This window comes from Petaurus breviceps, unplaced genomic scaffold (assembly GCF_028583685.1).
Source record: "Petaurus breviceps papuanus isolate PSGF00001 unplaced genomic scaffold, PetGlider_PUasm1.0 90503, whole genome shotgun sequence".
NCBI lineage: Eukaryota > Metazoa > Chordata > Mammalia > Diprotodontia > Petauridae > Petaurus > Petaurus breviceps.
Genome location: NW_027187265.1, coordinates 884,544 through 902,266, shown reverse-complemented (window position 1 = coordinate 902,266; position 17,723 = coordinate 884,544). Strand labels below are relative to the sequence as shown.

The 17,723-nt window shown below is 46.5% G+C and overlaps 1 protein-coding gene across 1 annotated transcript in view; it reads right to left on the bottom strand.

Moving 5' to 3' along the window:
* The window catches only part of COL27A1 (collagen type XXVII alpha 1 chain), a 259,247-nt gene extending 242,989 nt beyond the window's left edge, over positions 1-16,258 (bottom strand). The window contains exons 1-2 of the mRNA XM_069062697.1: positions 11,710-16,258; positions 567-637 (exon numbers count right to left, since the gene is read on the bottom strand). Of these exons, the coding sequence (XP_068918798.1) occupies positions 567-637; positions 11,710-11,762 (124 nt within the window). The 5' untranslated portion in view covers positions 11,763-16,258. The remainder of the gene's footprint in view (positions 1-566; positions 638-11,709) is intronic.
* Between the last annotated feature and the right edge of the window lie 1,465 nt (positions 16,259-17,723).

Below are 17,723 nucleotides of genomic sequence, written 5' to 3'. Positions count from 1 at the left end.
GAATATGGGTAACAAACATCATTCTGAGGCAGGACTCTACAGTCCCCACCAGACTGCTGGAGGGGTCCATGGCACTAAACGCAGCTAAGCTCTAGATCTATATGGCTTCCTTTAAAGCCTGACCTTCTACTGGAAGCCTTCCCCCATCCCTCTTCATTCCCATGCCTTCCCTCTGTTCATTACTGCCTATTTATCCTGTATGTAACTTGTTTTGATGTATTTATTTTGTTTTCTCTCCCACTGGACCATAAGTTCCATAAGGGCAGGGATCTCTTTTTGTGTGCCCAGAACATACTATGGGGCCTGGCACACAGTAGGGGCTTAACAATATTGACATCCAGGCAGGGGCAGGAGAGAGGCATAGATATCTGACAATGCCTTCCATTCCTTGAAGCTTATAATGATCATTCCCATTTTAATGGTACAGAAAACTGAAGCATCCTAAGGTAAGTCATGATTCAGAGCATGAGTTTCTCTGTTACAGGTTTTGGGGATGATGTTTTCTCCCTTGCTCCCTTTTCCTAAAGTAAACAATGTTTTAAAAAAAAAGAGAGAGAGAAAAGTACCTTCAGGATCTCCCTGGGTGAAGGCCAGGCCACAGGTAGAAGAGAAGACAATCCAGGCTAAGAGGAATCCCCTATGAATCAGAGAGGGAAAGCAAGTACACACATCAGTTTCTAGCTCCAGTAACCAGATCCCACTGCCAGGGGGTGTGGTTGGGGGGAGGGGAGAAGGGAGTTGGCCAAGACCATCCAAAGCCACAAATGGCCATCCCTCCCAAGCAGTGAAGATAAGAGGACTGACTCAGAATCAGTATCCTTCTGGGAAATAGGGCTCTTGCAAAAGCCGTTGCCTAGTCCCATCTCCAAAAGGTGATTGTGGCAGCTTGGCTGGAAGCAAGGCTGGTAGACTGTTAATCCTGGGCTCACCTGCCCATTGATGGCAATTGTTCAGTGATTGGTAGTGGCAAAGGGCTGATGCCCTCAATGATGGCAACCGTCATCAAGCTGGCAGCAGAGCCTGGAGCTTAGGGGGGAAGGGGTTTCTATTCCTGGACAAAAGGTCCTGGGCTGTATCTACTTGACTCTGAGGGGAGGTAGTGGTGGAAGTGGTAGCAGTGGCCTGACCAACCTGGCATATGCCATGCCTTATCTTTCCCTTGGGACAGCTCTGCTTCAGCCAGGCTATTTTGCCTGCCATGGTAGTGGGACCATCAGAAAGGCAGTCTCCTTGCCAATGACGACTGTGGGGCCAGGCTGGAAGCAGGGCCAGGGGTCTGAGGAACGGTACTCATTGCAGGGTTGGGCATTTCAGGATCCCACTGTCTACAATAGAGTCTAAGGGAAGGGGGTGATAGTGGTTTGCCCCATCGGGCACATGCCAACTTCTGTATTTCAGGGAGCCTTACTGCTTCCTGTGGACAAGGAAGATTTCACTTTTGTTTTTGTATCTCCAGGGTCTAGCCCAGTGCCCACCACATAGCAGGCACCTAATCAATCAATCAATAATCAATCCATCCCACAGCTAACAAATTGATATTTCTAAAACACAAGTCTGATCATTTCTTTCTTTGCTTCTCCAGACCTATCACAGAGCCTGGTACATTCTAGGTGCTTGACAATGGATTAGCTTATATAATAATATATTATTATATAAAGGGTCTAACTAATTCACAGGCTCTCTCAACCCTTTGCTTTATCCCCCAAATGACAAATTGAAGAGGTCAGAGGAGAAGGAGAAGGGGGCTCCTGTAGAAGACACTAAGAAAAGAGGCTCAGCTACATACAATCGGCCCATAAACTGATTGTTGGGCAGGAATAGGGGGAAGCACCCAGACTTACCCTCCCCCTCCTCACTGCTTCCAGCCTGCCTTGCCTGTTTCTTCTTGATGGATGTAAAGATGCTCTAATGCGTCAAGGCTCCCTGGAAACCTGTGCAGATGACAACCCCTGTCTACTTTAGCAGACAGACCTCTTGCCTTTCAGGGGCTGAGGATGGCCAGCCCTCTCCACACATAGAAGGGGAAGGGATTGCTGGCTAACCTTTCACTAAAGATCACTGAGCACCCAATGGCTCCAAATAAAGAAGAAAGACACAGCCAGGATCTTCCCAGAGGCATCAGATGGAAAAAGTGCCATGCTCAAACCCTCCTCTGGCTACTCTGCTTCCAACCTTACAAACCATTTCACTTTGCATTGGCTAAGTGTATTTACACAACTTTTCAAAGTCTGTCACATTCGTTCCTTCATTGGATCCTCACAAAACCCACTGGAGGGAGGTATAGTCAGAGGTTATTATTATACCTATTATGACACCTATGAGGAGACAGGTCCAAAGAAAAGAAATGACTTATTCAAATGAGTGGAAGAGCCCATAGGAGCGCCCAGGGTTCTTTCCATTCCCACCTGCCCAGTGACTCTGCTGCTTCTGCCTCAGTTCCTCCCTGGACCAACGAACAAGACAAGGAGGGCAAACTCGATATTGGGGTCAGTCTAGTCCCTTTCCCCAAGCCAGAGACTTCTGATGGATGGCAACACTGACAGAAGCCAAGGGAAGGGCTCCAGCTGGCCAGGTCGCTCAGCCTCCACTGCCCGTTCTAAACACACTTGGCCTTACGACAAAGACCAAAACATCGACGGAAAACACTTTGGCAAGATGACACCGGCATTAGTGGAAAAACTGAACAATTTCTCTAAGTATGGCCAAAGACGGATGGGACTGTTAATCCCGACAGGTTCCCCTGCCTGAATTTTTCCATGAGAGCTCCCCACCCAGGGCCCCTTGAGTACCTCTGAGCCAGGGGAGTCCAGAAAGACTCTTCCCCACAGGTTCTAGTCCTACCTTCCTCGGCAGACCTCAACCAGTAGTTTCCAGCCCAAGCCAGCCCTCCACCAGCCACAGTAAAAAGCCTGGGTATGTTTGAAGTGAGAAAGGGGAGGGAGAATGTTGACATTAGCTCTTCCTCTCACCTCCTTACTTCAGCATCTGCACCCCTATGGTGAGATGCCAGTTTCTGGCAAACCAGAGAAGAAATACCAACCAGTTTAGAATCATTTATCAATGCTGGGGAGGACCTTAGTCCAGCCTCCATATTTTAAAAAGAAAGAAACTGAAGCCTAAAGAGGGCTTCAAAGGGAACTGGGCCAGAATGAGAACTTCGAGGGCCTCCTGAATTCCAGCTTGGAGCTCTTTCCCCCCGTGTTATGTTATCCTTCCAATATGGTACAGAGAAAAAAGGCCTGGATTTAGGGTCAGAGGACTTGGGTTCAAATATTCGTTCTTCTACTTGCTACCTGTATATTCTTGGGCAAATCCCATAACATCCCAAGACCTCAGTTTTTCCATCTGTCAAATGAGGCAGCTGAACCATATGATCAATGATGTCCTTTCCAGTTCTAAATCTATGATCCCATGAACTTTTAAAATTTGACTGATTGAAGGCTAGCATCTTCTCCAGTCCATATGTAGATGTTCAGGGACCAGGAATACAGGGAGGTGAGGCAATTAGGGCTAAGTGACAAGGTCACATAGCTAGTAAGAGAACTTGTTTAAGGCTAACAACAGAGTCTGCAGGTGATTTCCTAGAGATGATGAAGATAATAAGAGTAAAACACTTTACATATATCTATATGTTTGTGTGCATAAATATGCATATAGATTCTCTATATTGATCAATAACCCTTTGGGCGTAGATAATTCAAATATCTCAGATAAGGAAACTGAGGCAAGAGAGGTTAAGTGCCCCATAAATTCAGAGGATTTTGATGTCACAAAGCTGGTAAGTAGGACAGCTAGAACTCAAACCTAGTTCTTCTACTCCAAAGATCAGTGCTCCCCAGGCCATAGTGAGTTCTAAAAGGACCCAGTTTATTACCTATTTAATGTTCAACAGGGGCAGCTAGGTGTCAGAGTGTATAGTGCACTGGGCCTAGAGTCAGAGAGATTCCTCTTCCTGAGATCAAGTCCAATCTCAGACACTTACTAGCTATGTGACCCTGGGTAAGTCACTTAACCCTGTTTGCCTCAGTTTCCTCATCTGTAAAATGAGCGGGAGAAGGAAATGGCAAAACATGCTACTATCTCTGCCAAGAAAACCCCAAACGGGGTTGTAAGAGTTGGACACAACTAAAAATGACTGGACAACAATAAAAAATGGTCAATGTGGAACTAACCCTTGACTATCCACTCATAACTTGTCCATTAAGTAAATCGCCAAACTGGCAATGTTTCATCCAAGCCTGGCTTCCTCCAGCCCCAAGCACACTTCAGGGTTGCCTCCCTTGGCCACCGGCCAGTGCATTCTCAGGAAATGTAAACTTGCTTTCATATTAGTTCAAGCCAAAGGGAATTAGAAAGATCTGCCCGCTGTCCAAAAATCATAGTGTACTCCAAAGCCCTAAAGAAGTGATTTTTAAAAGCATCCCTGGTTTTGGATTATCCATGGGATAGTTTCCCACCATCATACAGCTGCCTGGTTGGAGTACGAGATAACATATGTAAAGCACTTCATAAATCTATTGTGGTCATCATTATTACTATTCCTATCATTATATTTATAACTGCATAAACACGACAGGGGGAGGGACAATTTCTCAACTGTCAAAAATGTTTGGGCAGAAGGGACAAATTGTTTCTATCAATTTGTCTCTAAAAACTAGCTTTTACTGATCTTTTTTTTTCTTTTTGTAGATTAGCAATTCCTTTCTTACCAAGACCTTACCAGGTCCCCCACGAACACTTCTGATCAGTACCGAAGCTTTGACCTGGCTGGGCTGGTTCACTTCTTAGGAAGGCTAGGTGTCCTCTGACTCCTGGGGGCTCCCTACCTTGGCACCAGACAGTGTAGACGCCTGGCCAACTTTAGCCCTACTGTAGCTCAGAACTCAAGCAATGCACCAGCCTCAACCTCCCCAGCGCCTAGGACTATGGGTCTGCAATACTACTCTGGGCATGTTGAGCTTTCTTGGAAGCACCCTGTTTGGGAATCAAAGAGTTTTCATGGGTTGCCTCCCATTCTTCTCCATTTTATAACTCTTCACAGTCAATCCTAACCCCTAAATTATTATATTTACTTGTGAGGTTGATGGATTTCTTAGTTCTTTACAAGTGGGAGTAATCAGAAGATGACCAGAACGAGTATGGCACATTCTGTCTTAACACGCAGGATCTACAAGTATATGCAGTTAAGACTGGAATCAACATTGCTTCCTCGAAGGCCTGTCCCCAACCAACCAAGCCTCCTGATTGTTACAGTCTTAGCTGAGAATTTCATACCCAGATGCATTTTGCCATAGCCTCAAAAAACTTTACAAGCAGGAAAAGGACTTTAAAGGCTATAAGTCCTTAATTTGGAGTCCGGGAACCATAAGTTTCAGGAGGACCATGATTTTTTAAAATGTTTTGATAACTGTATTTCTTTTTTGTTTTTGTTTTTTTGAGGGGGGGGGCAAGGCAATCAGGGCTAAGTGACTTGCCCAAGGTCACACAGCTAGTAAGTGTCAAGTGTCTGAGGCCAGATTTGAACTCAGGTCCTCCTAACTCCAGAGGCAGTGCTCTATTCACTGCATACCTACTTGCTCCACACTGTGCAGCTGCTCCCTGATAACTGTACTTCAGTAGAAATGGTTTCCTTTGTAATACCATGTATCTTATTTTATGTACTTAAAAACATTATTCTGAGAAAGGGCCCATAGGCTTCAACAGACTGCCAAAGGGGACCATGGCACAAAGAGTTAAGAACCCCTGTTATAGACCATCTGCTTCAGGGGCCTGCATATACCCCAGGGGGCACAAAAAACTTGTGAAGTGGAGGGACAAGGACTATTTGGTAAACAACTACATTATCTTGATGAACTATTACAAAAGTAGTAGCACTTGTAAAAAAAACTTAGGGATTAGAGAGAAAATGGTGAAGGAAAGAGCATGACTGGAAAGAGAAGGATGGTTAGAGGACCTCTGAAGACGCTGAATGAGGCAGTTGAAGGAGTCATACCTATCGACTAAAACCAGACAAATGAGGCTTGATCACAAAACCCTTCTTGTATTGAGCTAAGAAAAATCAGGAACAAAGATGAATGAAAGATGAGCTAAAAAAAATATCTGCAATAATCAGAAACTCCAAATTGATTTCCAATGAATGAGGTTATAAAATTTCTGGTGTATTCTCAGAGAAGCATAACTCATTTCTTACCCAGTGTGCTCACAAGTCTTTGACTCTGTTTATAATAATTTATCTCTAGGATTCAGGATTCTCAGTCCTGTTCTCAATCAAATCAAAAAACAAGCAATATCAAATGTTGAGGGCACTCAACATGATAAAAGGTCATCTTTTTTTCAGAAAACAGAACTTAGGCTCAAACTACTAACAGTGGCAAGAAATAGAACCAAGGTTCTCACTGCTTTATTTGTGTTGCAATAAACATTTAACAACTTCATAACACTAAAAAAAATGTTACAGGGCCAATAAAATTTTCTTTATGAAAAATTAATCACACGTGCATGGAAAATTCTAGAATTTACTTCCTTTCATATTAAATAGTATAGGGGGTTGGGGTATATAGGATGGTTTACTAAAAGTCAAGGGACAGAGAAACTGAAAAAAGTTGGGAATCCTGATTTAATCCAATCCCCTCATTTTTTTTTTTAAGCAATTGGGGTTAAGTAACTTGTTCAAGGTTACACAGCCAGTTATTTCTGGGTGTGGTGCTAAGTATCTGAGTCTGGATTCAATCCCCAGGTCATCCTGACACTGGGGCTGGTGCTCTTACTCGCTGTGCCACCTGGCTGCCCCTAAGCAATTGGGGTTAAGTAACACGGCCAGGTGTTTCTGGGTGGGTGCTAAGTGTCTGAGCCCGGATTCCATCCCAGGTCATCCCAACTCTGGGGCGGGTGCTCTTACTCACTGTGCTACCTGGACACCCCTCAATCCCCTCATTTTACAGAGAAGGAAAGTTAAGGCCCAGAGAGAGAAAGGACTTCTCTAGGGTCACAAGGCAAATTTATGTCAGAGTTGGAATTAGAACCCAGGTCCCCTGCATCCATTCCAAAATCCTGTCCACTACACTGAGCAGTGTGATATATTGTAAAGGAGGCTATACACCTGGGATATAATCCTAGAGCTATGTAACCTTAGGTCCCGTGACTCTTCTAAGGGTCAGTGATTCTCTCTAGAAAATGGGGACAACATTTATATTACCTACCTAACAAGATGCTGTTTTGACAAAAGTGCATCGTAAACCTCCTAGCCCTATATAAAAATGAATTTATATTAGGTAATGGTGTTATTATTCAGAATGCTATTTAAAAATCTAGCTAAGACAGCAATGATATGGGTGAGGTAGGTACTATATTAAATCTGCTTTGCAGAGAGTAGAAATAAAGAAGCTAATTGACTCTTCCAATATCACTGTGATTGTGCCAGCCACAGAGCTGGGACTGAGAACCCAATGTCCTGTCTCTAAATCCCCATTCTGGGTCCTACCTATTAGATTATTACTTCCCACAGAAATCCATGGTTGGGACTTCTAAGGGCTACCATCGGGGAATATGGTCACAATTTAGAAAGGCTGGGTCCACATTATGTTACTAATAGCATCAGAGGCAACTGACTTCCAAGTCCATTTTTCTCACCTCTCCTGGCTGAAAAGTTGGTTCCCTGGCCCATGACTTGAGAACATCCTGACTATTTTGTTCTTCTTTCAGTCCTGTTCAGACTATCACTAATAATGTTTTGCACTGGGCTTCCTTTTTCTAGGTTGTTGGCTCAGCTCTTCTGCCTGTTGAAGGGCTATGAGGGAGCTAGAAGGGGCCACTGCTCCCAACCAAGGACACTTGAGGCAGGGGTGAGAAGGGGAAGAGGAGAAGAGGAGGGGGAGGGGAAAGAAGAGGAAACATGAGGAGAGAGAGGTTCCCAAGGGTGTGACAGCAGCCCAGAACTATATTGTAAGGAGCCCTACACATAGAAAGTCAGGCTCCAATACCAGCAGCCTATTTTCTAGCTATGTGAGCATGGACAAGTTGCATCTCTTAGCCAGTTCCCTTGTCTGTAAAATGGGAATGATACTGATACTACCTGATGCATAGGGTGCTTGTGATTTGCTGAAATTGTAAACCACTTAGAAAAAGTTGAGCTCTTATTCCAACTATGGATCTAGAAAGAGTATGCAGGTATCCCCATTTTCACGTAAAAGGGCCTTCTTTCAATTAATTATAAGCTATGGTTTCTGATTTCTCTGAGGAATAATCATTTGCTATAATCTAAAGCCCCTCTGGGGAAGCTAGGTGGCACAATGTAGAGATCACCCAACATGAAGTCAGGAAAACCTGAATTCAAATCCTGCCTCAGACACTTGCTAGCTCTGTGATCCTGGGCAAATCATTTAACCTTGTTTGGCTCAGTTTTCTTATCTGTAAAATGAGTTGTAGAAAAGAATGGCAAACTACTCCAGTACCTTTGCCAAGAAAACTGCAAATGGGGTTACAGAGAATCAGATACAAATGAACAAAAAAAAAATAGGGAGGCATTGGAATCTTTTGAGCAGGAGAGTGACACAGGCAGACCTATGTATCAAGATCACTTTGGCAGCCATACAAATGGATTAGGGAACAGGGAGATCAATTAAGAAGCCACTAAAATAGTCCAGGTGACAAGGGATGAAGGAATCTATGATCCTGAACTCGGATGATGGTAACATGAGAGGAGTATGGGAAGGATTTCCACCCAAGTTCAACTTTAATCACGTGACCGCTGAAGTCCCTGCCAACTCTACAATTCTGTGTCATTGTTCTTCCTTTCAGAGAGCCCTTCTCTAACTTCTACATACCAAGGGAATTTGGGTGGTATAGTCAGAAGAACAGTAGGATGAGTCAGAAGGCCTGAGTTCAGGTCCCACCTAGACCACTCACACACTATATGACATTGGCCAAATCTCTTCAGTCAAGTCAATAAGCTTGTGTTAAGCACCTCTCTAGACATCAGTTTCACAGGATTTAAAATTGTGAGGAATTCCTTCATTTTACAAGTGAAGAAACTAGGGACCAGAGAGATTTTTTACTTGCCTCCAGTCACATGGGAAATAAGCAACAGATTAGAGATTCATACCTGGTGCCCTAAGTCCAAATCCAGCATTCTTTGAACTACACCATAGCCTCCCCTATTGGCTTCTTCTTCCTGGGGTCCTCCTCAGAGGATCAACTCTGCATCGAGGTTAGTCAGTGGGGCCACTCACTTGCTTATGAGGAGGCTGGCCCAACTGACCACCAGAAGAGGTCAGCAGAAATGCTCCAAGTAGGGACAGAAAATCCATCATTTTCTTTGTGCCTAGACAGATTTTATCTAGGAGCAAAGTGAAAGGCTTTGCTCAACTTTATCTAATGTCATGCTCAGGAAGAAGGGCTTATTAAGAGCTACAATTATCCCTTGTGTTTGTTTATGAAGTGTTTTCATATCCATCATTTAATTTTATTCTCACAATCCTGGGAGGTAGGAAAACTTACCACTGTTTAACAAATAAGTCCTATTGAGGCCCTTAAAGGTAAAGTGGCAGAGTTGGGGCTAGAACAGAGTTTTCTCCTGGTCCTCAGACTCATAGAGAAGAGATAAGGGGTGAAAAGCTATTAAAGATGAAGCTGATCTGACTTTGAGACATTTGATGATGTCAGATCTTTTCACTATTCTCTGCACCTCGGAAGGCTCAGCAGCAATGCCCAAGCATGTCAACAGACATACATCAAAAGACATCCAGGGATAACCAAGCCTGGAAGGTATTCTGCTTTGCTGCCATAAGGGCTCACCTATTTCCTTCTTCCCCTTTACATGTTAAGATTCTGCATAAGCATTAGGGAGGAGATTTAGATTTTATGTGCTGGTTGCAGGTATAGAAGAAAAGATTATCCCTCCTTAGAATTATGGACCATGGACAAATGCCTTCTGGTTCCCACAGGGAAACTATCCAGTTCAGCCTTACTGGTTGAATTAACAAGTTTCCTGACTCCAGTTCTGGGGCTCTTTCCATTGAGCACCACTGTCTGCTTCTCCGGTTCAGAAGGGAAGGATATCATCCAGGTTTCCTGATCCTTCAACACTCAATTGGTGATTATTGTCTGATTATCTAATGTCTCAGCCCCACTCTGAACCAATCCCTGTACCCATCAACTGACATCTGTCTTAGCACCAGATTTCAAGGGAGGGCACTAGAAATTCATTTCTAAGCTGTAGTTTGGTAAGGGTGGTATGAGGATATATAGGGGACTGGGGCACCTAGGGGATGAAGCTAAAGAGTTCTGGTCTCCAGGAATCCAGGTGGTCTGAAATAGGAGTGAGGAGGGCCATGGACCAAAGAAGGAGTAGCTGTCACCAACAGTTCTGTGCAGCCCATGTTCTGGGAAAGGTAGCTTGGGAGCAGATTTGCAAGCATTTGGGGCTGCAAATGCTTAGCTCTCTTTCACAAAACAGTCAGGGAGGGGGCCATCTATGGGAACCTCTGACACTGACTCCGCACAAAAGGGGCGTCTAGGAGCACACAGCTGTGGAACTAGCCAGTACTCCTCCCCTAAAAGGGAGGCTTGTAATGGAACTAATCTCATAGTTAAACCAGGGTTCCTCCAAACACAGATGCTGAAGAAAAGAGTTCCCAGCTGGACAATGGTAAAGTTAAAATCTCTGTGTTCCTCTTGTACAGTCCCAGACTGACTGGCTGGCTGACAGACAGACAGAGAGAGAGAGAGAGAGAGAGAGAGAGAGAGAGAGAGAGAGAGAGAGAGAGAGAGAGAGAGAGAGAGAGAGAGAGAGAGAGAGAGAGAGAGAGAGAGAGAAACACAATGATTTGCACACTGAGGCATACGCACACCATTCAGACACACCCCCCAACCAGCCCAGCCCAGCCCAGCCTGAAGGGTTTCCACCAGGATAGGGGCACTACGGCTCCGAGCTGTTCCCTCCACCCAAGGTTCTCTGGAAGAAGGGGCCCGGCGCCAGCACAGCAGAAGATCTCCAGCTTCCCTCCACTCTTGGCTTCCGGAGCCCCCTGTACCCCCGGGCTGGGAAGAGGAAAGAAAATTGAGCTCAGGACTTGCAAACCGCCCGGAGGAGTCCAGCCTCGAAAGGGAGCGTCTGTAAATCTTTGGGCCCCGGACGAACGCAGTGTTTGTTAACCCTTAATTGCCTGCTTCTGATATAACCCCTTTGGGCCAGTGGGATAGCCGAGGGTGGGGGATGAAGGGGGACAGGAAACAGACTTTTCAGTGGAAGGTTGAGAAGCCCAGAACTAGGCACAAAAGGGGGTGGGAGGGATGCTCTTTCCTTCTTCCTTCCTCCTCCCGGATGTCTCTTCCCTCCTTTGCCGGGAGGCGGGGGCAGCGCAAAGACCCCTCAACGCCCAGCTTTGCTAGCTTGGCAAGGAAACCCTACAGACTGTTTGCCGGAGCTTCGGCCCTCCCCTTCCCACTCCCGAGCCTGGACCCAACACCCAGGGAGGAAGCTGGGAGCTCCAGCCTCCCCCGCCCCAGGGCATCCCCGGGTGCAAAAACGGACCCCGGAATCCCCCGCCACTGGGGCTTCTGAGCTCATGTAGCCAAAGATAGGAGAAGGGAATCCCTGCTAAGCCTGGCTCTCCCAGAGGCCAGTCAGAGAGAGTGAAAGGCTCTCCACTTCTCCCTCTTCCCTTCCTCCTCTTCGTCCTCCACTGGTCAGAGTTGGGAGTTTTTACTCACCCCCTGGACGCAGCTGCTCTGACTCTGGAGACCGGGGCTGATTCCGGCTCCATCGCGGGTTCCTACTTCATTCTCTCTTTCCCGGGGGGCAAAGAAGTCTCAGTGCGATCCATGGGGAGCTGCGCGCCCTGCGCCCCGACGGCGCGCGCCCCGAGGACGGTGCCGACCAGCCGGCCTGGCCGCGGCCGCCCCGAGCTCTGCGCGGCACCTCCCCCAGCCCGGACTCCTGGGGTTCCCTTCGTCCTCTTCGCGGCTGCTGCCTCAGTCCCACCATGGAACTCTCTGGCAGCGGATCTCCGCTCCCTCTGAGGCAAAGGGCAGAAAGCCTTGCAGTGTACCAGTGGGCAAGAGAGTCAGGAACATGGTTGAAGAAACTCCGGGGGCTCCTCTCTCCCCCCGCACCCCGAAAAAAAACTTTTCTACGGGAGTTTGGTGTCCAGCTTTTTAGTGCCAGTCCCTGGTGGCAGGGAGGGCCAAGCCGGAGACAGGATACTTTATTTAGGAAGGTGGTTGGATCTTGCCCTATCGTGCCAAATGTTCCCTCCAGAAACTATCCTCTGGACTTGGGGAGGAGAGGAAAAGGAAGGATTTGGGGAAATTGAAAATGATTTAAAGGCGCTCTCCTCCCCCCCCCCACCTCCTCTCTCCGAATCCCTCTCTTTGCTGCCCCCCTCCGACTAGAGAGAGGTGAGACACTCTCAGCCCTAGCCCCAGGAACCCCGGGACCCCTTCCTTCCTTCCTTCCTCCCAGTGCCTCCCCCCCGGGGAGAGGATAGGAGCCAGCCTCCTTGAGAGAGCGAAAGGGTGTTCTCAGCCGGCGAGTTGTTACTGGGGTCCGCACTGCAGCTTTACACCTTCATTAATCCAGTCCGAGAAAAGGTTCTCTGCCGGTCCCTCGCTTCTCCCCCGCCCCAGCCACATACACACACCCCTCGCCCAAAGCTTCCAAGAGAATATGAGACCCAGGAGTACAAAACTCCTTTTCCTAACAGAGACAGAGAGAAAATCGAGACCAGAATATGCCAGAAACTTGTGTGACCTTATTATGTCACTTGGCCTCTCAGGGTCTCAGTTTCCCCAAATGTAAAATCATGGGTTTTCTAAGGTCCCTTTCAGTGTTAACATTTTTCGATTCTATTTGGCGTGTTTCTTCTATTTGTCCCCAAAAGTCTGGTGGACAGATTTCGGGATGCGGGGGGGGGGGGGAGGGTGGTGGTGAGGGTAGGAGGAGTACTATGCTCTCATCCTTCTCTCCTAGGGAGGTGCCTGAGTCCGGTCCTCCCCGGGGCTCTCATCTTGGTCTCTGCAGACAGTCCCCTGCCTTCCCTGAATACTTCATAGAATCAGACCAAAGAGGGGCTACGAACTGGCTGTCCGAGGGGCCCTATCTCCTCTCTGCGTCCCCCTCCCCTTTCCCCCGTTACTCCCACTCTGGTTACCCGTCCCTCCTTCCAGCCTTGCAGTCTCTGGCCCTCTGGACCCAATCACTTGTCTGCCCGGTGCAAGGTCAGCCAGCCCGGACTGAAGACAAGACGTGGTTCAAGCCAGACAAAGGAACGCCCGAGCTTTGGGACCGAAAGCACTTGCACACGCACACTCACACACCCCCAAACTCCTACACGTGCCCAGAGCTGAGAGAGTCGGCCTCTTCCACACTCCGGCTCCCTCGGTTATCCCACAACCGCCCCGCCTCCCCGCCCGGCAAACCTCCTCTTCACCGGGTCCCCTAATCCATTCACTTGCTACTTACTTCGTGCGAAGGCGAGAGGTTGAGGAGTCTCTCCTTCCGGCCCCTAAATTCATTTGTATTCATTGGTCCTCGCAGCTAAGGGAAAATCGGCTCGGGTTTGTTTGATGGGGAGGGGATAAGGGCGTAAAATTTCTTTTTTGAAAGGGGTTGAGTAATAATCACAACGTAATTCGGCGACCGGAGAGCAGGACAGTCGGGGGGACCTCCTGGGTCATTGGCCTAGACGGTTTCTCTAGTATCCTAGAGAGGGAGAGACAAGGAGACCCCAAGTTCACCGGCTAATCCTTCCCTGGGATCCTGGCCCGCCGTTCTTGCTCCCGGTTGGCGGCTCATAGGTGCTGTGGGAGCCGGGAGGGGGCTTGGAGCGGGACCTGAGCCTTTTGAAGTCTCCGCTAGAGGGGGGGTCAGGGGGGCTGGCGTGGCGAGGTGGGGGGATTGTAAAAGCTGCCCTTGTCCTTTTAAATAGCTGCTGCATGGGGACTCCACTAGGCTCCGCCGAGCCAGGTGTCTGGTTTCAGCAAACAGGCGAGAAAAGTCCCTAGCAAAAAAAAAAAAAAAAAATACCGAAAAAAATCCTTCCTGCAGGGGGCAGGGTACCCACGGCTGCAGAAAGCGCGAGGGACAAACAGACCAGGAACTGAGGAAGATGCTTACCGGTCCTTTCAGCCGCCCTCCGCCTGCAGTGAGGCCCGCCCTAGAGTTGTCAAGGCGACCTCTTGGTGTCTTCCTCTGACACCCCTCCCTCCCCCGTTTTCCAGCTTGGGGATGATTTGGTTTACTTCTCGATTTTCCTGCCTGTGTCACCGGAGAAGTCATAGTTGCCATAAGAACGCCTACTTTTAAAAATCCTAACTTGCCTGAGGTGGAAAATACCACCTTCACAGGAAAAAACAAAACCCCAGCTCCCTCAGCCCCAAGGACCCAGCCCCAAGGAAGAAATACTTCAAGCAGTATGGAGTAGGAATGAGCAAGACCGACAGAATCCCTTATATGTCAAGCTGATGGAAGGGATTGCCCAAGTCACGTCTGACCCCTTAGGTTTTGATCAGATTTGGAATCCAGGGGAAGGTCACATGTCTTCTTCAACACTTACTATCTCTGTAGCTCATTCAGCATAGCAATTCAACAAACCTTTATTAAACATGTACCTAGCACTGTGCTAGACACTGGGGCAACTTGGACCAGTCTGGTTCCCTGCCGTGATGGAGCTTACAGGCTATTGGGGTTGGGGGTGAGGGTTGTAAGGAAAAACCAATAATAACTGTGAAGTTCATAGAGTGGGGCTTTCACATCAGGAAAACCTGGGTTTGAATCCTGCCTCAGATACTGTGTGACCTTGAAACTAGTCACAATGCAGGCATTTTTTCTCATTCTTTCTAATGACCTTATAATGATATTTCTATAGCTTTAGGGTTTATAAATCCACTGTTCATGCTACCTCATATGATCCTTACAACATGTCTGTGATTTCTCAATTTCCTCATTTATAAAATACATATAATAATAACGTGCTTCACAAATATATAAATGCTACCTACATGCTTGTTAAGTTATAAAGTTGGGGAAGTCTTCATCAACTTAGGGGGAACCAAAGACTTCCCATTAAAACGATTCCCATTAAGACAAGATAGAAAGGCTCTCCACAGGCAATCAGGAGACCTGAGTTCTAATCTTGGCTCTCCCACTAATTTATTATGTTACTTTAGGCAAGTATTTCATCTCTCTGGACCTCAGCTTCTTCATCTATGAAAATAATGAGGGCAGAACATGGTTTAGAGTTGGCCACTGCCATATGTAGGCTAGGTGATTACCCCTATCTCTCTACTTACTACCAGTTCTTATTCTTCATATAGTTTTCTCCATGATTATGTAATAAAGTAGCCACTGAGAACCAGAACTCTTCTTCTCTAGTCAATTTCCACTTGACTCAGGTGGCCCTATTACTCACCCCTGAAACGTTTCTATAGATTATTCTGTACCATAATTTTGGTGCTTCTTTGGATCTATTTGTCTTTTTCATTAAAGTATGTCCTTTTTTCCATGTTTTCCATTTCCTGTACATGCTTATTATCCTGCCCCCTTATCCTGGTGGAGGGCTTCCTGCATAAATTTTGAATTTAGCTCATGCTTTGATTGAGGAATCAAATAGTTTTGGAGTCATCGAACCTAGATTCAAATACAGCCTCTTCCACTTACCCCTGTGGCCTGGGACAAGTCACCTACCCCTTCTCATCTGTAAAATGAGAGGGTTGGATTCAGGACCTCTAAGGTCCTTTCCAGCTTTAAATCTATGACTGACAGAAGTTATTTCTCATTCCTCCTAGGGCCCTTTATGTTGCTGTCATATTTTGTCACTTGGTACAAGCTGCCTTTGCACAGTGTCTTAGCTCCCCAGCTAAAGAGTGAGCAGAGACCACGAGTGAAACATTTTTGGGTGGCCCACAGCCTAGCAAAATATGTCACACCAGGTAGATGCTTGATAAATATTTGTTGCATAAATGAAACTTGGCCTGATGGTCCCACTTCTTAATCTGTGTGTCCTTTTGAAGTGGAGATTCACCAGCTTGGTCATGGCCAAAGAGAACCACATCATAGTACCCATATCCCATTCTTTCTGAGACATGCCGGATGTGAATTTTCATGGGTCCACTAGAAAATGCCTCAGCAAAGACTATCCCAGTTTGTGAGAGCCAGGTAAGTACAAACACTGCATTCTGGGCCTGAAGGGGAGCTTGAGAAGTTAGCTAGTTTCATAGACTAGATCTGCCTCTTCGGTTCCAAACAATTCCCATTTAATAACTTCCATTTATGCAGTTCTTTTTAAGATACACTAAGTACTTTCCTCACAGTGATTCAGTGAGGCAAGACACAAAAACACAGAACATTATCTCCATTTTACCAATGAGGAAACTCTAACTTCCAGAGATTAGGTGATTTATCTGTGGTGTCATACGCAGAAAATGCTGAAGCTGGAAATACAACCAGGATCCTGTCTCCAAGCCAGGCAAGTTACTGCCTCCCCTCTGTTTGTAGAGAGATCTCACAAGCTCCCTCTGTGACACAGCAGAGATTGAGAACAGTAGTTTACCCCTGGACTCAGGAATTCAGTCCATCTCTCCATATATGTATCATCAAGAGAAAGAAGGCGGGTTCTCTGCCTTCAGAGAGCCTAGAGTCTAATGGAGCAGGCAGGACAAACTCAACCCAAATTTCATGTATGTAAGAGAATTTGTAAGTCAGAGATATACAACTAAGTACAGTACCGTGGCTTAAAGAGGTTGAGGGTGTCGCAGGGTGACTGGAGGCAAGTGATTTTGGGCCGAGCAGGCTTCATGAAGAAGGTGAGTTTCCAATAGGATTTTGCAAGAGTGTGTGGAAAGACATTTAGCAGTGCCCCATTGCCATGTCAACAGCTCTCAACAACTCAGACAAGCGACGATTTTCCCAGCACTGTTCATTGAATCAATTCCTAAACAAGTCATTGCATTCCCCAAAGGGAGAGTCATGCAATGTGGAAGCTTAGCTCTGGTCTAGTCACCAGCCACATCTCCGACCCAGGCTCATGGCTAGGGAGTTCTCAGCCTCCACCAATACTGAGCTCAACACAGTAAGCATTTTGTGAAACCTAACTAAACATGGGTCCTGGGGGAGGGAATTCATTAATTCAGCCAATTCATTCATTCAGGAACCATTCACAGATCTATTGTAGAGGTGAGTCATCTGTTTACTCTGTGAACAGCGGGGGCTAGGAGAACCCAAAATACTGGTAACCCTGAGGAAAAAAACATCTGGAGTGTTTTATAGTTTCTCCAGAAAAATATGAGTTATTGTTATTACTATTACTCTCCCAGATTTGCAGGAGACACTAGGAGGGAGAAGTAGGATATATGCAGGAGTGTGTTAGTACATATTAAACAACCAGCTCTCATACCGTCTCATTTTACAATGTCTGGTATGTGGCAGATGCTTAATAAATGTTTGTTTCCTTCCTTCTTTCTCTCTAAAAGAAATGCTCTCTTGCCTCAACACTTGACTGATCAAATCCCTTGTTCCATTCAAAGATTAACTCAAATCCCAGCTTTCCCTTGCCCCACAGTAATTAGCTTTCTTGTCATTTCCCAAAAGTAAAGTGTCTAACTTGTATTTACATATCTGTGTACATGTTTTTTTGATTCAGTAGAATGAATGCTCCTTAAGGGCAATCATTTCCTTTTTGCCTTCATTTTCCTGATGCCCAGCACAGAGTCTCACATAGTAGGCACTT